The sequence below is a fragment of the Cervus canadensis genome, chromosome X, assembly GCF_019320065.1.
Source record: "Cervus canadensis isolate Bull #8, Minnesota chromosome X, ASM1932006v1, whole genome shotgun sequence".
NCBI lineage: Eukaryota > Metazoa > Chordata > Mammalia > Artiodactyla > Cervidae > Cervus > Cervus canadensis.
In genome coordinates this window covers 51,665,251-51,688,537 of record NC_057419.1, presented here as the reverse complement: position 1 = coordinate 51,688,537, position 23,287 = coordinate 51,665,251, and the positions used below count along the sequence as shown (strand labels likewise).

Here is a 23,287-nt window from a genome sequence, read left to right as displayed (position 1 = left end):
ATCTCAGGTCATGTCAGTTCTGTCCTTCCAGCTGCCCAGCTAACACCCATAAGTCACCATGACCCTCCCTCTCTCACCTCCCACATCCAAGCTGCCATCCAGTTCTCCTGACTCCACCTTCAAAACATAACTCAGAATCCACCCACCTCTCGCCATCTCCACTGCCATCAGCCTGGTCTGGACTGTTGCTTGCCTGGACTATTGTAGTAGCCTCCTCACTATTCCCCCTACTTCTGCCCTCACCTCCCTAGAGCATTCCCCTTTTACAGCAGCCAGAGGGATCTTTTGAGTCCATGCCCCCCTTTTACTCCCAGATATGCCCGAGTCACTGGGGTAACAATGCTCCCAGGAGAAAATCAGAACCCAATCCTAGCAGGGTCAGCAAAGGTTGTGTGGCTTGTACCCAGTTCCAGGAGGACGGGAGGGCAGAGGCTTGAAGTCCACCACTCAAATGCTGAGATCTACCCTGACTGAAGCCCCAAAAACCAGCCTGAATTCCCCAGCAGGGTTGTGCCAGTGTGTGCAGGCAGGCTGTGTACTCGGTCTATGTATGTCTGCACGGGGGGTGTGCTTGGAAACATAGTAGGCACACCTGTGTCCCTGACAGCAAGTATGTGCATGCACATGCGCACACATGTGACCAGAGCTGGGGTCCCTTTGGGACGGTCCCTGGCCAATGCCTGCTCTGACCAGAGGGGGTGTCCACATGGTTCAAACAGTTGAGTATTTCGTACATGCACAGCCCAGCACACATGTAACTCCTTCTTCTTGTGTCCCTGCAGCCTGCCCTTGGACAAGGACCCAATGCCCAACCCCAGGCCAGCCAAGCCCTTGGCCCCTTCCTTGGTACTCAGCCCATCCCCAGGAGCCTCACCCAGCTGGAGGGCTGCACCCAAGGCCTCAGACCAGCTGGGCACCAAGAGCCCTGGGACAACTTTCCAAGGCCGGGATCTCCGAAGCGGGGCCCACACCTCCTCTTCCTCCTTGAACCCCATGCCACCATCGCAGCTGCAGGTAAGGCCTAGGGTCCAGGATGGGGCAGGCAGGGTGGGGCACCTGGGCCTACAGGTGCCGACCTTTACTGTGGCACTGGGCGGGGGGGGCCCAGCCGGGGCACAGGAAGTGGTTTTCCGGGTCCCAGGCAAGTCTGTGACTTATGCAGATGTCACAGGGCCAAGAAAGTCCCCACATAGCAGGTCTCAGAGATTCGAGGCTCTCACCGACCTCCCAACCCGTATCTCAAGAGAGGAGACCCCATCATCATCCCACAGGCATAGCCTTGTGTGTCTCCATCCCCATGTGACAAAGGGCTGGGGGCCCACGGAGGTGAGGTAACAGGATGGAAGGCAGCTCCGAAACTTACTAGCTGGCTTGACCTTGAAACAGTCACCCAGTCTCCCTGAGCCTCAGTTTCCACATACGGAAAATGGGGATGGTCATAGTACCTAGTAGGCAGGGTTGCAGCGAGGAGTATAGCGATTAGACACGTAGAACGAGCATAAGGATAGCATGTCACCCACCTGCCTTCCCCCAGATGCCCACAGTACCCCTTGTCATGGTGGCACCCTCCGGAGCTCGGCTGGGTCCCTCGCCCCACTTGCAGGCGCTCCTCCAGGACAGGCCACACTTCGTGCACCAGGTACCAGCTCAGCACGGGTAGGGAGGGTGGAGCAGGCGGGAGAACTGGGGAGGGGACCAGGCTGAACCACAGCCCTCATGTGCCCCTAGCTCTCAACAGTGGACACCCATGCCCGGACTCCTGTGCTGCAGGTGCGCCCACTGGACAGCCCAGCCATGATCAGCCTCCCGCCACCCACTGCTGCTACGGGGCTCTTCTCTCTCAAGGCCCGGCCTGGCCTGCCACCTGGTAACACTGCCCCGCAGCTCCACAGAACCCCAGAGCCCGCAATCCTTGAACTAAAGCAGTGTGGGCTGCCGAATCATGGCCCTCGGGGGGCCAGAGGGGTCAGGTCTTATCATCTTGGAAACTCCAACCTCTCAAAAATGTCAGAATCTTAAAGACGCAGAATGTCAAAATCCCAGAACCACAGATCTTTTGCAAAGTTAGTCGAAATGTCAGCACATTCTTTGAGCTGCTCTACAGAAGCTTCGGAGGTTAGGGACCACAGAGCCCCCTGGGAGTCTGGGCCTGCTAAACTCAGGGGGGGTCGGAAGCTCAAAACGAGAGGCCCGGTTGGGACCAAGCTTCAGAGCCTGGCACCCAGAGGTGCCCTGTCCCCCCTGCAGGGATCAACGTGGCCAGCCTGGAGTGGGTGTCCAGGGAGCCAGCACTGCTCTGCACCTTCCCAAGCCCCGGCATGCCTAGGAAAGACAGGTCAGTGCGCAGGGCTGGGAAGGCTCCCTGCCCTGCCACCCCTGCCCCTGACACTTTTTGTCCCCCCAGCACCCTTTCGACTGTGCCCCAGGGCTCCTACTCACTGCTGGCAAATGGTGTCTGCAAGTGGCCCGGATGTGAGAAGGTCTTCAAGGAGCCAGAGGACTTCCTCAAGTGAGTGAGCCGGGCCCACCGGGCCCATTCTGGTCTGGGGGTGGGGGACAGTTTGTGGGAGGAGGTCTGGGGGTGCAGGTTTCAGTTCAGGCCTCATCCTGATAGGGAGTAAGATGAAAGAGGCAAAAGCTGAGACTGTGGGTTCAGAGCCTGACTCCATCACTCATGGACTCTGATCTTGGGCAAGTTAGTTTCTCTGAGCCTGTTTCCTCATCTGTATAATGGGGCATCACAATAGAGGTGTGTGCTATGATTGCCTCCATTTTACAGACAAAGAAATTGAGGCCAGAGCGGTTAAGTGTCTTGATCAAGATCACCCAGCCTCTGAGCGACAGCCAGGCTCCAGAATCCACACTCCTAACTGCTTTGCCCTGCTACCCTGTCATGCCAACACACCAGCCTGATTTTATTGATCCCCAAAGTCTCACACACACACACACACACACACTGTTTCCCTCACTCTCTCACCCCACACCAGCCTGATTTTATTGATCCCCAAAGTCACACACACACACACACACACACACACACACACACACACACAGTGTTTCCACACTCCTAACTGCTTTGCCCTGCTACCCTGTCATGCCAACACACCAGCCTGATTTTATTGATCCCCAAAGTCACACACACACACACACACACACACACACACACACACACAGTGTTTCCCTCACTCTCTCACCCCACACCAGCCTGATTTTATTGATCCCCAAAGTCACACACACACACACACACACACAGACACAGGTGTTCCCTCAGTCTCTCCACCTCCAGCCTAAATTTTATTGATCCCACAACACAGCCACACTACACACACACACACACCACTGTGTTTCCCTCACTCTCGTCATCCCACACCAGCTGATTTTAATTGATCCCAAAGTCACACACACACACACACACACACAGACACAGTGTTTCCCTCACTCTCTCACACCCACCCCCTTCTCCAACCATACCCAACTATCAGTGGCAACTCAGTGCATCCTGTCTTCACGACCAGGCCTTTGCACAGGCTGTCCTCTCCATCTGGAATGTCTTTCCCACTCTCACTTACCTGGTCCGCTCTCAGCTCACTACTCATCCATCATCATCTCCAGCACCCTGACCATACAGTAGATGCCAAGTGGCATGCGTTGAAGGAATGACAGGTCTGAGAGGAAGACTGAGGTCAACAGAGGGGAGGGCGGCTGAGACTCTGAAGAGACCTTCCTCCCAGAGTCTGAGCCCTTTCCCCTCAGAATGTTGAGCCAGAAGGCTGGGCCCACCATGGTCACCCACCTGGACTCTTCCCCCTACCCAGGCACTGCCAGGCAGACCATCTCCTGGATGAGAAGGGCAGGGCGCAGTGTCTGCTCCAGAGGGAGGTGGTGCAATCTCTGGAGCAACAGGTGATGTGGGGGGGTGGTAAATGGTCAGCCTACCCCATGCCAGGAGCCAAGCTCACCCAGGAAGGGGCCTGGCCTGACGGAAGGAAGGGGGCAGGGCACTCCCAGGGAAGACCACAGCCCGGGCAAAGAAGTGGAGAAGGAGCAGGTCAAGGCTTCAATCTGTGCCTGTCCTCACAGCTGGTGCTGGAGAAGGAGAAGCTGGGTGCTATGCAGGCCCATCTGGCCGGGAAGATGGCCCCAACCAAGGCTCCATCTGCGGTGAGCCACCCCAGACCCACAGGTGGCACGGACAGCTGGGCAGTGGGAGAGGCTCCTGCAGGGGGCAGGGGACCTATCCTTGCACCCAGGTCCTGGGATCTCTGGGCCCCTGTCCCCAGCTCCAAACATACCCAGACCTGGGAATCTGTTGCTTTCAGCTTACAAACTCTCTGATCTTAAGATCCCCAGACATCACAATCTTGAGTTTGCAAAGCAACAGCAAATCACCCAACACTGAACACAGACCATGTGCTGCTGGCAGAACCGCCTATATAACTCACAGAGCCTGGTGCAAAATGAAATCACGGGGCTCGGATTTCAAAATGATGATTGCAGAACATTAAACAAAGTGCCGGGCCCTAGGCACCTGCAGCAATCATATAGAAGCCAGCCCTGGGTGTCAAGCACTGTTTCTCACCTTTGGTGATGTTACCTTATTTAATTCCTCATGATGCCTGTGTGAGGTATTACTATCATCCCCACTTCACAGATGAGGAACATTGAGGCCAGGGAGGCTTAGATGACTTTCCCAAGGTCCCAGTTGGGTGGCAGAAGAGCCCAATTCAACCCTAGCTTGTGGCCCCATCACTGGTGCTCTACACCCATTTGTCCACACCTCCACTCTAATAAATATGGTTTATGCTTTGTCGGATTCTACATCAGAGTGGAATTGAAGACGCCCTTGCTTTTGTTAATAAAAACACTTATTTAAAACTAAAGTGGAAAGTTTAAGCCTCTGGGTCACCAGCCCCTCCCTCTTCCCCCAGGCATCATCTGACAAGGGCTCCTGCTGTATCGTAGCCACTGGCACCCCAGGCACCACCGTCCCGGCCTGGCCAGGACCCCAGGAGGCCCCCGATGGCCTGTTTGCCGTGCGGAGGCACCTCTGGGGCAGCCATGGAAACGGCACATTCCCAGGTAAGGGTGGTGCATGTCCTACACGGTGCCCCCTGACCCCTCATCTCCCTACCTAGTACAAGGTGGGGGACCACTCTTCCCTACCACTGCCACCCAGACTTTGAGAAATGTCAACTGCTTGCAAAAGCTTCCTCTCTGGAATTCTATGGCCTCCAAGCCCCCATTGTGGTCTCAGATGTCTAGCCCTGTCTTCCATGGAGGTTGGGACTCACTCACTCTGGGCTTCAGCTACTCACTCCATTTGGTCATCAGGAGGGAGAGAGCTAGCTTAATAATTCCCAGGGACTCTTTGTTTCCCCACCACCAAGAAAAAGCAGGGTGACTCGCCAAGCTCACCAATCCCCTGCCACCCACATGGTCTGGGCTATGGGTTTAACAGGGAGCAGGGCTTTTGAGTGCCCTCCTGGCCCTGCCACTTAACCAGTTACATCCCTTTGGTGTGGAAGTTACTACTTTTAAACCTTGGGAAGAATAAGCCCTATGGTGGTGGGAGCAGTGTAAAGAGGAAATGGTATCATTTTACACAGAGTGCTTAGCAAACAGTTATTGTGATCCAGGAAAGCGGTGTACATGGTGGGATTTCAGGCATGCAGACTCAACAGCCAGTGGAGAGCAGAGGGTGGGAGAGGGAGTGAGGAGTTCCCAGATGGCACCTGATCCCTCCCCACCTCTTGACAGAGTTCTTCCACAACATGGACTACTTCAAGTTCCACAATATGCGGCCCCCTTTCACCTATGCCACCCTCATCCGCTGGGTAAGCAGGGTGCCAGGCTGAGGAGAAGGAAGAGAGGGCTGGAGTGGAGGATTCCCCTCACCGAACACCCCCAGGGGGGCTCCTGTGTGAACAAACCCATGCCTTAGATGTGATCCCCTATCTACACCCCAAACCCACACCTCAACTGCTATCCAAGCCACGGCAAGCCAAGAGGCAGCCCTAAATCCACCCCTTTCCTAATGACCATCTCAACCCCATGCCTAACTGCCTCCTGGGCCCATAAATAGCCCCCAAACTAATCTTATCTCTTCCCCTTCCCCTATGCCCACCTCAGGTTCACCCTAACTCCTTCCTCAGCCCTGACGTACCCCAGTTTGTCAAGACATCCCCCGGCTAGACCCCATCACCAACCCCTTCCTTGTAATACCTGACCCTTCACTTCACCCCATCCCAACCCCTTCATCTTAATCTCCCTAATGCCTTCCCCGAGGCTTCACCAGAGCCCACCTGGACCTTCATCCCAGGCCCACACCTAACCCTACACAACACCACCCATTCACTTGCCTCACCCCATCCAAACCCGGAGGCTCACTGCAGCCCATGATCACCGACCCCTGACGCAATTCCATTCCTAAATCCAAGCAGATCAAATTCCCAGACCCTCAGTCTCACTCTACACCCAATCCCAGCCCAGATCCTTTAATGACCACACACAGTCAAGACCTAAATACAATCCAGACACACAAAATAACTAGGCCCATCTCTGCCTCCTGACCTAATGCTACACCCCTCGCCCCTAGACTTACCCCAGCTCATCCCCAGCCTGATCCTTAACCAGTCATGTCTCTGACCTCTAACTCTGCTGGGCCCTTTACTCCTTCCAAACCCCTAACTGTACCCCACCCCTGGCCCTTAAACTTCCTAAACCCTGAAATCTCACCCCACCCCCATCCCGAGAGCTCCAACTCCACCCCAGAAATTTAACTTCACTCCAGCCCTGACCCTGAATCGGACATCACTCCAACCCCAGCCCTGATCCTTCACCTAACCCCATCCCAGTCCCACCCTCACCCCACTTCTAACCCTGTCTCTGACCCGTCACCCCTCACCATCTCCCTCCCTTCCCCTGTCCCCACAATTCCACCCAGGTCAGAGGCCAGCCCAAGGTGGGCCAGTGCCCCTGTCAGGCTGCATTTGGGGGAGCAGCTCCCCTCACCCCTACACCCCCTAACCTCCAGGCCATCCTGGAGGCTCCTGAGAAGCAGCGGACACTCAACGAGATCTATCACTGGTTTACACGCATGTTTGCCTTCTTCAGAAACCACCCGGCCACCTGGAAGGTGAGCTCCTCTGGACGGGGCAGTGGCTGGGAGAGCCTCAAACGCCACCACAGGGGGGCCTGGGAGGGGGCTTGGAGGCGTGTTGGGAAAGGACAGGAGGTCAGTTTGGGGTGAGCACTGCTGGCATCAGTGCCTGATCTGATCCCCCCACCCCCCTGGCCCTGGCCCGGCTGGCTGGTCCTCCTTGCACAGAATGCCATCCGCCACAACCTGAGCCTGCACAAGTGCTTCGTACGCGTGGAGAGTGAGAAGGGGGCTGTGTGGACCGTGGATGAGTTCGAGTTCCGCAAGAAGAGGAGCCAGAGGCCCAGCAGGTGTTCCAACCCCACACCTGGCCCCTGATCTCAGAGCCAAGGAGAGAAGGGAGGACAGGGGAGGGGATCGAAGTGGCTGGGGGCAGGGGTGACCAGCCCTGGACATGCCTGCAGGGACCAAGTAGTAAGGTGTGCACTGTCCTGCCAGTCAGGGACCCCACTCCCCAGCTGACTGCCCTCTTGGATCACACGCTCTGCACCAAGGATGCTCAGAGGGACCCCAGGCCCAGCCCTGCACCCACTCCCCAGCCCCCTGTGACGGGCTCTTCAGCCAAACTGAGAGTTCACAACCAGTCATACACACAGCCTGCCTCAGTCACTCTCACAGATGACCTTGGAGCTGGAAAAGGACACATAAGAGTCGCAATCCTGTCCCCTAGGCTCGATACAAACCCCCAAAACATGAAGAGCCTGCCTCAGTACACTCACACCACCTCAAGTTTGCAGTCAGTCACACCCGCACACAGTCAACCCACATCCCCCAAAGCACACACCCACAGCCGGCTTCCAGGCCCACAGGTGCAGTGTCACATAAGGCAGGCCCTGATATTAACACAGAAGCAGCCTCGGGACCTTCAGGATGTCAAGTTCCAGAAAGCCACCCAGACGCATGCATGCAGGTCACACACGGTAACTCATGGCTCCCAACACACATGCTTGATTACACAGACTCTGAACTCACCAGCACATCTTATGTGCACAGGCACACCCACGTGTGTGGGTGCACAACACCCCGATGGGCCTCTGGAGTCCCAGGCAGACGCCAAGGGCTACACACACTGATTCACCAAATGTATCCAGGGTCTCACCTGCCACCTACCCCTTCCCCACCCTGAGCCCTGCACCCTCCTCCATGCCTCAGCTTAGACTGCAGACAGAGCCCCTCATTTATTTGAGATCCAAGACCCCAACCCCCGCCCGGTGCCCTCCACAATAAACTGAAGCCAAGCTCCCACACTCTGGATGATTGCCCCAGATAAGGGTTGGGGTGAGGTGGGTGAGGGTCTGGGGCCAAGGCTGCAGCAGGAAGAACTGGATGGTAATCAGAGGGCACAATGAGGGCCAGTGCCCCCAGCACTCCAAATCCCTGCCTGAGGCTGGGGGATAGACCTCTGGCGGGGGCTGCTCAGGCCTCACGGACCCGGCCCAGGAGCCCAGCGTTCTCCTGGCGAAGGGCTCGGTAGTCCTCACGGATCTTCTCCAAGTTGCTGAGGGTCTTCTTGCCCATCTCCGTCTCAATCTAAGGCAATGTGAACCGCAGCCCTTCAGCATGCAGGGCCCCTTTCCCAGCTCCTGCTTGCCACCAACACCCCACTGCAGCCACTCAGGGCCCCACTGTTCTCCTCCCACCCCCTGCCCCAATAACAGACTGCTCTGTCCCACCACCGGGCCTTAGCATATGTCATCCATCCACCTGAAGCATCTTTGGCTGTGTGGCAGGATCACCCAGCCCATTCTTAAGCTGAAGCCTCTGCCAGTGGCCCTGGAGGCAGGTATGAGGAGCCTCAGGACGGAAGGCAGGGGTCAGAGCAGGCCACTGGGCGGTTCCAGGTCACACAACCAGTTACTAACGGGCAGGGCTAAGACCCCAGCCGTTGGCTAGGTCTGGTCCCACAGCCTCTCTGTCCCCTGGCCTGCCTTGCTGAGCCCTCCCACCCCCTGGCCTCACCTGCTCCTCCAGGTCTCGAACCTCCCTCATGATCGTGCCTGTGTCCTCGATGGTCTGGATAAGCTGGCTGCAGTTCTGGGGACAGCAGGAGTGGAAGGCTTACACCCAAATTTGTCCCCTCCCCAGCCAGCCCCCAGGCACACTTCTCCCCTCACCTCGTGCAAGGCAGCTAGATACTTGTAGGCCTTCCGAACAGCATCATCCTTTTTGGCGTCCTGACGAAAGAGGGGATCTTGAAGGTGTCAGTGGGCCGTTCCTGCCCCGCTCCCACCCCACCCCCACCTTCAGGCCCCCACAAGGCCATCCCTTCCCACTCCCCTGACTTCATCTTCCATGGGGCAAAGCCAGGCGCAAACGTCAGTGTAACTACAAGACTCACACCTGGTCCAAGCCCACCCACCCCACCCCTACACCCAGCCCGGCCTGCCCCAAACCTTGAACACAAGTTCATCAGTCACTGCAAATGTCCGGTCCAGCTTCCCAGACAGAGAGTTGATTTCCTTCTGAAGCTCCTTCGTGTCAGACAAGATCTGGCAGAGACCAGGGTACTTGTGAGCCCATGTCTGGGGCAGGCAGCCAGCCAGCTGAGGCCATTCATATTCATGCTGTCACATCTAGACAGGCTCAGGGCTGGTTGGAATGGACTGTGACGGGCTGCGCTGTGCCAAGTCTGGCCAGATAGTTCTGCCTTCCATACGGTGTGAGGTCCCTGTGTCACCCTGCAACACACATCCTGCCCTTGGGCATGTCTGCCTGAGTGACCCACTTTCCACAGCCACAATGGTGTACCTTGGTGATCTCTTCCTTCTGCTTCCGGATGTTGCCCACAATCTCCAGGATGCGCTGGGTATAGGCCAACCGGGACACATCTCTGGGCAGGGTCTCAAGCTCTGACACCTACACAGAGACAGCGGGTGCTCCCCTTGGACCCACACCTCCCCCACTCCAAGCCACCCAAGGCCCCCACACAGGTCTTTGGTTGTTGGTCGATCAGTTGCTTCAGTCATGTCTGACTCTTTGCAACCCCATGGACTGTAACCCGCCAGGCTACTCTGTCCATGGGGATTCTCAAGCAAGAATACTGGAGTGGGTTGCCATTTCCTCCTCCAGGGGATCTTCCTAGATCAGGGATCAAACCCGTGTCTCCTGCATTAGTGGGTGGATTCTTTACTGTCTGAGCCACCAGGGAAGCCCCAGGAGTCTTACTAGCTGCTTGTAGACCTCCTCCTTCCGGCGGGCTTCTTCAGCAGCTGCCCGAACACTCTGGTGCAGCTCCTGGATCTCTGCCAGCCGTCGAGAAGATTCCAGCTGCCAGGGTCCCAAGGAGAGAGGGTAGTGAGGCAGAGCACAGGACTAGCCCCCTAGGGAGGGACGGAACCTACCCCACCCATGGTCTGGGACCCCACCACCTACCTCTCTGCAGTCCTGGAGCTTTCGGAGGTGGCGGTACTCAGCGAGGAGCGGGACCCGGTGCTTTTCCCACTGACCCGCCAAGTGGATGACCCGCTGGGCACTGCTCTCTACCACGAGCTGGAGGGTGGTGGGAGGGGGGCTGTAGATCACACACAGGCTGGGCCCACCCAACTCCAACCCTCCCAGCCCAGCCTCAGCACCAGCCTCACCTGCAGCTTGGCGAGGTTGGCAGCCCCGTCGGGCAGCAGCTCCACCGCCTGGCTCTTCAGACGCAGGGCTTGCTCACGCTCCATGATGCTGAGCTCACTCTGCCGACATTCGGTCTCCACCTGGCACCCCAGAAACCCTTAATCCCAGTCAGTAGGGGAGCCCAGCCTTCTGAGCCTGGAAAGCCCTGGCCTGGCCCAACCCCCACAGATGACAATACATCCCTCTAGCCCTTATGGCTTCCCAGGTGGCACTAGTGGTAAAGAACCCGCCTGATAATACAGGAGATGCAAGAGATGGGGGTTCGATCCCTGGGTCAGGAAGATCCTCTGGAGGAAGGCATGGCAACCCACTCCAGTATTCCTGCCTGGAGAATCCCATGAACAGAGGAGCTACAGTCCAAGGGGTTATAAACAGTCAGATACAACTGAAGTGACTTAGCATGTATGCAGCCCCTATAGGCCCCTCAGACCCCTCCCAATAGCGACAGAGACATATAAGCAGAGACAGGCACCCACAGCAGACCCCACTGACTCCTTGACCTCAACACTGACTCCCTTGGAAGCCCCGAGGAGGCCCACAGGCCCCTCTAGTTGCCCATGGACAGTCACACCCCTCCCGACACTCACAGACAGCAAGGCACCTCTAACCCCTATAGGTCCCACACCCCCTCCTCACTGCCCCCAATTCTCCTGAACCCTCAAGAGTCCCACAGGTCCCCAGTGGCTTCCATGAACCTTTTTGACATCTGCAGACCTCTACAGAGTACCCTCAGCCCCCACAAGTACCTCTAAGCCCCCAGGCCTGACCTCAGTGGGCAGCCCCTCCCCCACCCTCACCTGCACAAGGTTGATTCCCAGCGTCTTCATGTTAGCTTCAACCTCTTCAATGTTGTGGTTCACCCCCTCCAGCTGCTCCCGAAGAGACTCCAGCTCCTGCTCCTGGGCTGCCCATGTGTCCTGGTAGACACAGGCAAGGCGGGGTGGGGGTGTCAGGCTCAGTAGACAGCCCAGGGCTCAGGACACCGCCCCACCCACCATTGCTCTGCTCACCTGTTCAGGCCGCTGGGAGGTGGCTGGCACATCTGACACCTGGGCTGCCTGGGGCTCAGGCTCCTGGGGAGGGAGGAAGGAGCATCCTGGCTGTCGGGGAAGGCCCGGGCCCTCACGGCCAACCTCAATACCCTCCGTCAGCACCCTCCCAGCACAGTACTCATGTACAGTGCACTGACGGCTGTCGGAATACGTGTGAGGATCAAGGCACTCTCTGTGACGTTAGACTGGAGTGTTTGCTTAGAAAAAACCTCCCTGACCTTGACACAGCTCCTACCCATCTGCCCATGAGAGGGGTGAGGGCCCCTCTGGGTGACCATCCAAGAAGAGATGTCCAGAAGAAACTCTCCAGAGAAAGCTGAGCTTTGCACAAAGAGCAGTCCTACACATTTACACAGCTCCCACCCCCGGACCCTTTCTCCACAGAAGTTCCCAAGAAGCCAGGGGACCCCTCTGGGTACCCACCTCAGTGGGGAGCAGGCAGGTCTGGTGGGAACAGGGGTCCCTTGTGTGGAGAGAGTGTGGTATGTATACCTACAGCAACCTTGGTGCCATCAGCATGCCCTTAGCCCCACCTACCAGATGGAAGGTGAACTTCTTGGAATGTGTAAAGCGGGAGCCTTTGGGAGCACCAGGCCTGGCTCCAGCACCCCAGGCCTGCAGCAGTTCTCCCAGGTCTCGGGCTTGTTGGGGGGGCCCTGGCCGGCCCCAGGTCTGGCGCAGGTGCTCGGCCAGGTGCTTCTGTAGCCGCTGCCGCTGAGCCCGTGTGTCCTCCTGGAAACAGTGGAAGGGGGTGGAGGTCCGCTGGGTACCCGAGGCCCTGCCTCCACCAGGGAGCTGCCTGATGAGGGGCCACTCCCAAGTCTCACCCACCCTCCAGCCTCTCCAAAAAGAGGACCTAGCCCCACTGTCTGGGCCCACCAGCCTGGCAGCTCCCTGAGGACAGCCCCATTTCTCTCCACCCACTTGCTCTCCACGCTGGAGGAGGCTGTAGGAAGGGAGAGAAGTAAGTCGGCAGCCCCCAAATTAGAGACCAACATTCAAAGGACATGTGGGGACAGAGTGGAGACTGAGTCAGATGAGCTGGAAAAAGAAGGGGGCGGAGGCAGAGTGGAGCAGAGAGATATGAGAACAGAGGCAGTTTTGAGACAACTGGAGAAATCTGATTATGAACTCAGTGTTGGATAGTATTAAGAGGTCACTGTTCATTTTCTTAACTGTGAAGATGGCCTGCTGGTTGCATTAAAAAGTGAATGCCCTAGGGCTTCTCTGGTAGCTCAGTGGTAAAGAATCCACTTGCCAATGCAGGAGACATGGGTTTGGTCCCTGATCTAGGACAATCCCACGTGCTATGGAGCAACTAAGCCTGTGTGCCACAACTGCTGAAGCCTGTGTTCTAGAGCCCGTGAGCCACAACTACTGAAGACTGCATGTCTAGAGCCTATTCTCTGCAATAAGAGAAGCCACCTCAATAAGAAGCCTGCGTACCACAACTATAAAGTAGCCCTTGCTTGCCACAACTAGAGAAAAGTCCATGCAACAACAAAGACCCAGCACAGCCAAAAATAAATAAATTTTTAAGATTTATTTTAAAAAAGTGAATGCCCTTTTGAATTACGAGATGTCTGCCGAAGTATTCAGAGTTAAAATGACATGATGTGCCCCCCCATCCTGAACCCCCCTCCCAACTCCCTCCCCACCCCATCCCTCTGGGCTGTCCCAGAGCACCAGCTCTGGGACACATGTACACCCGTGGCTGACTCAAGTCAATGTATGGCAAAAACCACTAAAATATTGTAAAGTAATTAGCCTCCAAATAAAATATATAAATTAATTTTTTAAATGAAATGATATCTGGGATTTGCTTTAAAATAATACACACAAAAAATAAAGAAGAGATGAGGAAAGATTGGAAAAATGCTTGGATCTTTTTTTTTTTTCTTTTTTTGGCTGCACCACACAGTTTGCAGGATCTTAATTCCCTGACCAGGGATTGAACCCGGGCCTGGCAGTGAATGCATGGAGTCCTAACCACTGGGCTGCTAGGGAAGTCCCACAAAATGCTTTAATTGAATGTTGATGACAGGGCCATAGGGCTCATGAAACTATTCTCTCTACTTCTGTGTTAGAAGTGCCTGTAAGTTTTAAAATGAGAGAAAAAGATAAAGATAGGACAAATGGCAGTGGGGGAGGCAGAAGGGGACAGTTACAGAGGTAGACAAAGTGGGGAGGGGATGGAGACAGACACTGAGGTGGACAGATGGGATATAGGGACAGATATAGAGGTAGTCAGAGGTGGGGAGACAGTACAGAAATGAGACAGTGGTGGGGAGAGAGAAAGAGGGGCAGCAAAACCACAGGACAAGAAAGCAAGTGGTGGGAAGAGATGGTCAGGGATCTGGAGGCTATAATCAGTGATGACGACAGAAAGAGGAAGCGAATTGGGGGCAGGAAGGAGGTAATAGAAGCAGGGAGAAAGGGAGGAGATCCTGATGGCTCTGGCTGCCCGTGCACGACCTTCAGTGGAACATCACCCTCGGAGGAGAGCAGTATTACCACCCATGTCTCAGAGCAGGACACCGAAGTCCCGAGGGGCCATACTGACTTGTGTGAGGACTGACTCTCTGGCTCCAGCGTTATTTCAGGTGGGGAACCAGGTAGTTGCACACAGAGGAAACAATGGAAGAAAGGGACAAAGTGGGGAAAGGAGAGGGGCAGAGGACTAAAGGGAGATGAAATGGGAGCTGCGGGGAGGAGAGGCCTCATCAGCGGGGGCCAAGCACCAAGCAGTACCTGGGCGGGGAGGCGGGATGTCCGGTGGCCCCAGTCCTCGTCCCCAGGACGGTCCCGGCCTGTGTGCTGGCAAAGCTGGATGGCGTGGTGTTCGAGGAGTGAGGCCGCCCTGGCAGCCGGCTGGGGCACCTGGGTGGGGGCTGGTAGCAGCAGGGGACTTGCCTGGAACTCCCGGGACTCTAGAGGCAGCAACAGAGTCAGCCAGCCCTCCGGCCTCACCACACGGGCAGGCCCACCTCTGCCCCTCCCTTCAGCCCCTCTCCACAGCCCTCCTGCTCACCTCCTCTGGAGCTCAACTCAGGCATGACCAGCCTGCTGGCATGGAAAGGCTTCTGGTGGGCTGAGCCCTGGTGGGAGAGTAGAATCAGAGAGCCTCTAGGGTGAATCATGTTTGGTGGGAGCGGGGGCAGAGGGAAGGGGCCGAAAACCTGAGCAACCAATTGGGGACAAGGCAGGCAGGGCAGTGACAAGCAATATTAACATAAGTTGAGGGGTCCCACCTGGAGGTACTGTAGTTTAGGAGTGCGAAGGAGGGGTGGGACCCAGGGCAGGGCCAGGTGGTCCCGGATTCGGCTCCCGATGGCCCGGAGGAGTATAGCAGATTCACCTAGGGGAGAGGGGAGGGAGTGTCAATCAGGTGACAAAGCCACAACTCCAAAAATGCATATACTCTGGGAAAGCAGCCTGACCCCCTCGCAGAGATACATATCTATGTAGCTATCATTTTCACAGTCATTCAAGGAACACTTACTAAGCGCCTACTCTGTACCAGTCCCATTCTAGACCCTTAGGCTACCTCAGTGAACAAACTGATAAATATCCTCCTGCCCTCCCAGGGCGGCAGGCTGATAGAGGTGAGCATGACCGAGGTCATAAGTACAATGCAGAAAACTGGCAGGTGGTTGTCAGGAAAAGAGGCTAAGGACCAGGGAGAGGAAGATATCGTTTTGAACAAGGCAATCCAGGGAAGGCCTCCCTGAGGTGACACATGAACAGGAAACTCCAAGGGGTAAGGGAGTGAACCATGAGGCTACCTGGGAGAGTAAGCCAGCAGATGCAAAGGCCCTAAGGCTGGAGTGGCCTGATGTGTCTGAGGAGCATCACTGAGGCCAGTGTTGTTAGAGTTGGGGCGGGCAAGGCAGGAGGTAAGGCCACAGGACTCTTCTAGCACCAACTCCCCACCTGGGTCAGCCCAAGCCCCAGTTCCTTCCCCCTGACCTGTACCCCCCTCCCCAACCCAGTCCTCCCACTTAGCTCTCCCTAAGACACATACTCCACCCCCACCAGTCAAACTTTTCACCCCTTCCTCTTCTCAAGCCCCACAACAACCTCTTCCTCACTCCTACCACAGCCCAGGCGCCCCATACCAGCAGACTGGTCTGCATCTTCAGAGGCGTCAGTGGGCAGACGCTCAGCCAAGAACAGAAGCAGGTCTCGGAGGTCAGGCTCACTGGGGTAGAGGAAGTTCTGATAGCCAAGCTCCAAGGGGTAGCCCAGGTCCTGGAGGTTGGAAAGGGTGGCACCTGTGGGTCTGGCAGGCAGGATCGTCCTGACCTGAGAGCCTAGGGCAGAGACTGCAAAGGCTACCATGCTATCACCAGCCACCACCCTCTGAACTTTCCCTTGGCTCCCCACGGTCTCCATAACTTTAAAGTTAAAGCTCTCGCCTTGCTAAATATGATCAAAATTCAGAGGCCATAAAAGAGAAGATGAGTGTTTCTGAATACACAAAAAAAATTTAAAGAAAAAATGAAATGAGCAAAGTCAAAAGCATAATAACAAGATGGGAAAAATAGTATTTGGAGTTGATTTTTTTTTTTTTTTAATTTAAGATGTTGCAACTGGCTGTCACATATCCAGCCTCTTGTCTGCATTCTTTTTTAAAAAACTTATTTATGTTTAATTGAAGGATAACTGCTTTACCATTTCATCTTGGTTTCTCCCACACATCAACATATCAAAGGCAAAGAGTGAATCTACCCAGTATATAGCATACATGCTAAGTTACTTCAGTCGTGTCCGACTCTTTGTGACCTTATAGACTGTAGCCCACCAGACTACTCTGTCCATGAGATTCTCCAGGCAAGAATACTGGGTGGGTTACCATTTCTTTCTCCAGGGGATCTTCCCAACCCAGGGATCAAACCTGAGACTCTTGTCTTCTGCACTGGCTTTACCACTGGTGCTAGGTTCTTTACAACTAGCGCCACCTGGGAAGCCCACCTAGTATATAAAGAGTGTCTAAAACCACACAAGCCGAAAGACCAGCAGTACAACAGTAAAGGAGGCAAAAGATAGGAACAGATAGACATTTCCCAGAAAAAGAATGAAAAAATGGTCCATAAACATATGCAAACATGTCCAACCTCACTTACAAGGGAGACTTGAACTGAAAGCACACTGAGCCCCAACGTGAGTATCACTGATCTGGGACAACCTGACATTTTGTTCTCCTGAAGTTCCACTTGGGTAGAGAGATAATCACTGGCACAGAGTTACTGCCCCAGACCTGAATCTAGTCATGAACAAACAATCAGATCAGATTGTGGGCATTCCACGGAACGACCAGCCTCCTCGCTTCAAAGACATGGATCATCACAAAAAAAAAAAAAGAAAAGAAAAGAAAACTAAGAAGGACTGCTGTTGGATACAGAAGATTAGAGATATAACAGTGAAATAAAATGTATGATCCTTGATTGGATTCTGTAATTGGAAAAAAAAACAAAAAAAAGAAAAAAAAAACAGCTGTAAAGGATATCTTTGTAACTACTGAGGAAATTTGACCATGTACTAAATATTAGATACTATTATTCTATCGATATTCAATTTCATGGGTGTGATCATGGTACTACGGTTATACTGGTGATTGTCCTTTTATCAATACTTAGGAGAGGTGCACTGAAAGTTTTAGGTATGAAGTATCACAATGTCTGTTGCTTTCAAATGGTTTAGAAAAGAAATATGTGTGTGGACTCAGAAAAGAATGAAGTAAAATGTTAACAGTATAGAAAGCTAGGAGAAAGATGTTATGTTTCTATTTTCATTTTTTCTTAAATTCAAAAGTTTTTCAAAGTGCAAAACTAGCAAGAAAACTATACAGAGATACTATTCCTCACCTATTGAGCAGGCAGAACTCTGACACTACACTTACTCAGTGTGAGACGCTGTGGGGAAACAGATACTCTCTCATACACTGCTTTCAGGAATACAGAAATTAAACAATCCCAATGAAGGTGATTTGGTAAAATCTAACAAAATGACACATGCATTTACTCTTTAACCGAGCAATCCTACTTCTAGAAGTTTACCATGAAGATACGCCTCCAACAATTCATGAATATAGATATGCAAGATTATTCATTACAGCATTACTTGCAAAATGTTGGAAACTCCCTAAATGTTCAAGCATAGGAGAGTAGTTGAATAAACTACAGTGTATACATACAATGAACTACTCTGCAGCTGCAAAAAGGAAAAAAATGAGGAAGAGCTCTATTGTCTGATATGAAATGATTTCCAGGATATGCTGCAAGGGGGTAGAAAGGGTAAGAATTTAGGTATATGTTCTCTTTTATGTAAGAAAGGGAGGAAATAAGAATATATATTTATATTTACTTATATCTTCATTTTTTTCTGAAAAACTGGAAAGATACACAAGAAACTAATCAAAGTAATCCCCCTCTCAGCAGCCAGGTAAGGGTAACCAGGTGAATGGTTCGGAGTGCACATGAGACTTCTCAAGGTATCGCGTCACTTCTGTCACACCTTGGAGATTTCTTTTACTCTTTCAGTAATTAACCATCTTTCACCTAGTTAACAATTCTTCTTTTTAAAGAAACTGTTTATTTTCTCTCAACTAAATTTACATTTTAAGAGTTTGTAGAAGAACAGCTTAAGACCCCTCGGTAGTTGTCCCTCCCCATTCAGTGGGCTGGGCAGTGGGAGCTGCAGACAAGTCTTCAGTGGCAGGCTGCTGAATAAGAACAGAAGGCACATGAGCACCTTCAGACCAGTCCACCACCTCAGGCTGAGTTGCAGTCAACTCCAGAGCTGGAGTGGTCCATTCACCCTGAAACTCCTCCTTGGTCACAGTATCTCAGTTGCCACCTGCTCTTCCTTTTCAATCTCTTCAAGATCTCTGTGGAAGTAGAGATCAGGCTACACCTCTCATGGGTATTCATGCGAGATCGTGCCACACAGGAACACAGCATCCACCACATCTGACCCACTGAGTGAGCTCCCTGTTGTTGCATGGGATAGCACTGTCCACATCCTGCCGAGAAGAGTCTGTGTTACTTAGAGCAACAGTAGACAGGTTAACGTAAGAGGCTTCTGTGAGAGGCTTGTGGTCAGCCCTGGGGTCAGTAACCACCAGGAGTCTTGGCTCCAGGAAGGCTGCCTGGATCTGGTTAGTAAAGATTCCAGGAGTGAAGTGGCCAGCAACAGGAGTGGCTCCAGGGGCAGCAGCAAACTTTAGCCCAGCTCACTGGCCAGTATTCCTGGAGAATGTGACACTGAAATCAGCTGGGTTTTCAATGGCAACAATGGCATGAGCTGCCAACAGAAGCTTCTCCTAGGTTCTCTTCAGATTTATGATGTAGATGTCATCACTTTTCCTTCTGTAGATGTACTGTTCCATCTGGAAGTCAAGGTGGTGCCACTTAAGTGGGTTCCTGCTGCAAGGAATTCAAGGACATTCTCCTCCTTCATCTGTAGGGTATCAAGGGCTCCGGACACTGGGAAAGTTCCCCTTTAAGTTACGATGGGAATCCAGAACAATGCCATATAGACCCCTGTCTAGATAGTGTCGAAAGGCAACAGTTCTTCATATTAAATTTTCCCTATTCAAATTACTGCTAGGATTTCTGTGTCTGGACTCAACTCTGACTGATAAAAATGACCTCCATAAAACAGTAAATAATGGTTTTAAAAGAGACTATGGGCTTTGGAGTCAAAAAGGTTGCAGCTGAAATCTAGCCTGTGCTACTTGACTTGCTATAAAGCTTTGGACTCGTTATTTAAACACCCAGTTCAGTTTCTAGCTGTAAAATGGGGCTGACAGTACTGTCCCTATGTGGATGCTTTAAGGGATTTAAAAAAAAGGCTTCCCTGGTGCCTCAGATGGTAAATAATCTACCTGCAATGTTGGAGACCTGGGTTTGATCCCTGGATTAGGATCCCCTGGAGGAGGGAATGACAACTCACTCCAATATTATTGCCTGGAGAATCCCCTGGACAGAGGAGCCTGGCAGCCTACAGCCCATGGGGTCACAAAGAGTCAAACACTTTCATTTTCACTTAAGTGGTTAAAAGGCCCATCAAGGTTCTGGTCTGGAGCTGCATGGATTCTCAAAGCAGACTTTCTGGATTCAAATCTAAGCTTTGCTTCTTACCAACTGTGTGACCACAGGCAAATCACTTAACTTCTCTGAGCTTTACTATCCTCACCTGAGTAAAAGGATACCAACAGTGCCTACTTCAGAAAGCTGTCTCAAGAATTCAATGGCTTAATGCCAAGTTACCACAACAGCCAGCACAGAGCAACACTCAGAAAACATCACGATATTATATATAATATAACATCATTATTATACAGATATATGTGTATTTGGTCACAATGTAGGACATATTTATTTCAGAGGGTCGCAGTCAAAAAGTGTGAAAACCACTGTCTTTTAAGCTACTTTACTTTGGGTTTTTCCCGACACCTGCAATCAAAGAGTTGTGACTGATACAGAAACTCATTCCAGGAGTGGGGTGTGTGAAATGACAGCCACCAAAATATGGAGGTGGCTGAGTCGCAGAAAGCGGTGTCAGCAGTAGGGCACATGACGAGGCAGACACCAGAAGGCGGCAGTGCTGAGCCAAGGTGGGCTACAGAAGCAGCACCCGGCCGAGTTAAGAGACTTTTTCTACTTGCTCTTGCATCCCCTGAAGAAGGAAATGGCAACCTACCCCAGTATTCTTGCCCAGAAAATCCCATGGACAGAGGAGCCTGGCGGGCTACAGTCCACGGCGTCACAAAGAGTCAGTCACAAAGAGTTGGACACACGGCAGACTTTCTAGCCGCTCAGGCCAAACCAAGACTTTGGGGCCAGACAATCACGTGAACTTCTCCATCACTGAAAAGGCCACACTCTCTTCCCCACGCTAAAGCTAGTGTGAGGAAAAGTAGATCACCATCAAATCCAGTGGGAAACAACACTGAGAGAAGCGGGTAACAGAAAACTGGGGGAAGCCTAAGCCCCAGCCACTCCTCAACATGTCCCACTGTGCCCCCTTCGAGACACACAGAGGACCCACGTTCCCTCTTATAAAGTGCCATTCTCAAGAAGACACCCCCGGGCCAGAGGACAGACTGCTTGCCTCGAAGGCCACCAAAAGCCCCAGACAGAAGAACCCAAGAACACCTAAGAGCTAGGTGAACCTGAGAGCTGAAAGCTGGGTAGAGGCCTATTTCTAAGAGACAGAAACTGCACAAGCAAGGCACAGATTCAAGAAACCTGACCACCCTGTCCCTTGGGGCTAAGTGAACAGTTTCACTGTAGCTAACACCATGGGCCCTCTACCACCAAATACTGGGTATGTTGGGTATGCTGACGTTCATTACATAGCCACAGGCTGTTGGAATGCAAGAAGCCAGATCAAGCCTATCTGGCTAACAGGGCAGAGTGAAGTTTTAGTGCAGACACTGTTTAAATAAACCAGCATATCTTCTTTTGGATGACCCTCCCTCCCCCAACTCCATGTGATCCTGAAGGAGTAGCCAATCACAGTGCCCTATAGGGATGACCATCGGATCCAGGCTGGGCCAATCAGAGAACAGGTGGTTAATTTCAGCCTGAGCATTTAATCAAACAGGGCTGTTTCAGGAACTGGTAAATGGATATTATAGGGTTTAGAAAAGTTCTTGGTGCTAAGCTCAAAATATGGCAGCCAGGAGTCACCCAGGTGCAAACTGGATCAACTCATTTGATGATCCTAACAACCCTACTTTTACCATCCCAATTTCACAGAGAAGGAAACTGAGGGCTACAAGGTTTAGGGTCACACACAGCAAGTGCTGTAGCCAGGGTCTCAATTACTTAGGCAGTTTGACCACAGAGCAAGCAGCCTTAACCACTAAGTCACAAGGGGAGGTAGCAGAGAGGAAAGTCAAGAGTTTCAAAGGAGTCTGGCGACTGTAAAGGAGGAAGGAAGAGGCTGTGTATATTGGGAGGAAGGCACTCACCATGCAGGCCTGAGCCAGGCTCATGGCCAAACGGAAACGGGCAGACATGGCAAGAGGCAGCAGGGGGCTGAGGCCAGAGCCCACAGCGGGGTTGATCACACGCAGGCAGCGGACCACAGCTTCTACCACCAGCTCAGTGGTGAAGGCTCGCAGGGTCTGCACATCTGGAGGAACTGCCCTGAGGAAGAAGGGGGCAGGCTCAATGAGGGGGATGAGAGCAGTCAGGAAACAGGAATGAGGCTGAGCCATGTAGTCTCCTGGAAGCCCTAATACTGGGATGGGGTGCTGAGGATGGACACAGTTCAGACAGGTCCTCAGTGTTGCTGGCTGACTTCCACTTGTAAAACTAAAAATGGTGGTGGTGGTGGGAGGTAGTCCTCAGGTCCTAAGACCTCAGTGTAGAATGGTGGATGGAAGGGATCCAAATTCAAAAAATCTCAAATTTCCCTGTGCCTAAAAGTTCCAAATGCCTAGGGTCTGGGAAGGCCTAGGAGCCCAGATGGAATGGTCTCTTGGTTTCTGCATCCCCAGATATCATGTTCCCTGCATGTCAGGGGCCCCTAGATATTGAACTGCTAGGGTTTTGAGACTCGACGTTGGGAAGCTGGGATTTTCAGGAGTTCCAAATGTCAGAGTCCCTGGATATCAAGACCACCTAGTCTCAAGCAATCTGGAAGTCAAGCTCCCTACATGTTGTCATCCTGGGTTTGTAGGACTCTCAAATGCAGGAGTCCCAGTGTGTCGGGGTCACCAGGCATTAAGGACACCAGATTTTAAAGTCCTGGGATTTTAAAAGCCTTGGGTATTGGGAAAAGAGGTTTGAAGTTTTCCAAGTATCCAGCCCCAGAGGTTTTTGGAGTCCCTGAGCACCAGGACCCCAGGGTTTTAAGTTCCCTGGTTCTCAGGATACAGGTGTTTTAGAATCTCCAGATATCAGGGTTCCAGGGTACTGATGTCAAGATCCACAGATTTCAGGAGCCCAGGCCTTGAGATTGCAAGGTTTTAAGGTCTCGAGGTGCCTAGGTCCTGGAGTTTGGGGTTTACCAAGTGTAGGGGTCAAAGGTTTGGGAGTGTGTGTGTGTATGTGTGCATGTGCATGTGCGTGTGTGTGTATGGAGGAGGGAGGGTCTTAGGGTCCTGGAGGTTGGATCCCTAGATGTTAAGGTCTGGGGTTTTAAGGTTCCCGGGTGACTGGGTCCGGAGTTTTGGAGTCCCGGATGTGGGCATTCCGAGGTAGGCGGGGGCTGTGTCCTTACGTGCCGGCCTGGCGCAGGGAATGGATGAGGATTCGGTCCGCCTCCTCCATGGTGGAGCCGTTTTGGAGTCCGAGGTTGGGTCCAGGGCCGGGTCCGAGGAAGAGAGGCGCAGCTGAGGAAAGCCCGCTCCCCGCTCGCGGTCCAAGGAGTGTCACGGGCTCCGCTAGGAGAGTCGGGAAGTGTAGTCCCGAGAGCGCGTTTGACGCAAGCCGGATGC

At 53.1% G+C, this 23,287-nt stretch overlaps 2 protein-coding genes and 1 pseudogene across 7 annotated transcripts in view; 1 reads left to right on the top strand and 2 right to left on the bottom strand.

Moving 5' to 3' along the window:
- Positions 1-8,406, top strand: part of FOXP3 (forkhead box P3) — a 19,693-nt gene extending 11,287 nt beyond the window's left edge. For 4 of the 6 annotated variants that reach the window (XM_043458437.1, XM_043458434.1, XM_043458435.1 and 1 more), the window contains 10 exons: positions 783-1,014; positions 1,535-1,639; positions 1,729-1,867; positions 2,248-2,509; positions 3,816-3,903; positions 4,081-4,161; positions 4,929-5,079; positions 5,758-5,834; positions 7,034-7,135; positions 7,328-8,406. In XM_043458437.1, the coding sequence (XP_043314372.1) occupies positions 805-1,014; positions 1,535-1,639; positions 1,729-1,867; positions 2,248-2,509; positions 3,816-3,903; positions 4,081-4,161; positions 4,929-5,079; positions 5,758-5,834; positions 7,034-7,135; positions 7,328-7,477 (1,365 nt within the window). In that variant the 5' untranslated portion in view covers positions 783-804 and the 3' untranslated portion in view covers positions 7,478-8,406. The remainder of the gene's footprint in view (positions 1-782; positions 1,015-1,534; positions 1,640-1,728; positions 1,868-2,247; positions 2,510-3,815; positions 3,904-4,080; positions 4,162-4,928; positions 5,080-5,757; positions 5,835-7,033; positions 7,136-7,327) is intronic. The other 2 variants (XM_043458439.1, XM_043458438.1) reach the window with 2 other exon arrangements.
- On the bottom strand, positions 8,319-23,287 carry CCDC22 (coiled-coil domain containing 22). The gene is made up of 17 exons (XM_043458433.1): positions 23,071-23,287; positions 21,815-21,992; positions 15,951-16,083; positions 15,084-15,190; positions 14,864-14,930; positions 14,584-14,762; positions 12,370-12,564; positions 11,791-11,853; positions 11,578-11,697; positions 10,741-10,860; positions 10,532-10,648; positions 10,325-10,426; positions 9,908-10,015; positions 9,553-9,648; positions 9,274-9,333; positions 9,119-9,193; positions 8,319-8,689 (listed from the first exon to the last, which is right to left on the bottom strand). The coding sequence occupies exons 1-17, from the start codon at positions 23,118-23,120 to the stop codon at positions 8,576-8,578; spliced, it is 1,884 nt and encodes a 627-aa protein (XP_043314368.1). The 5' UTR covers positions 23,121-23,287; the 3' UTR covers positions 8,319-8,575.
- Positions 18,154-19,778, bottom strand: LOC122434759 (annotated as a pseudogene).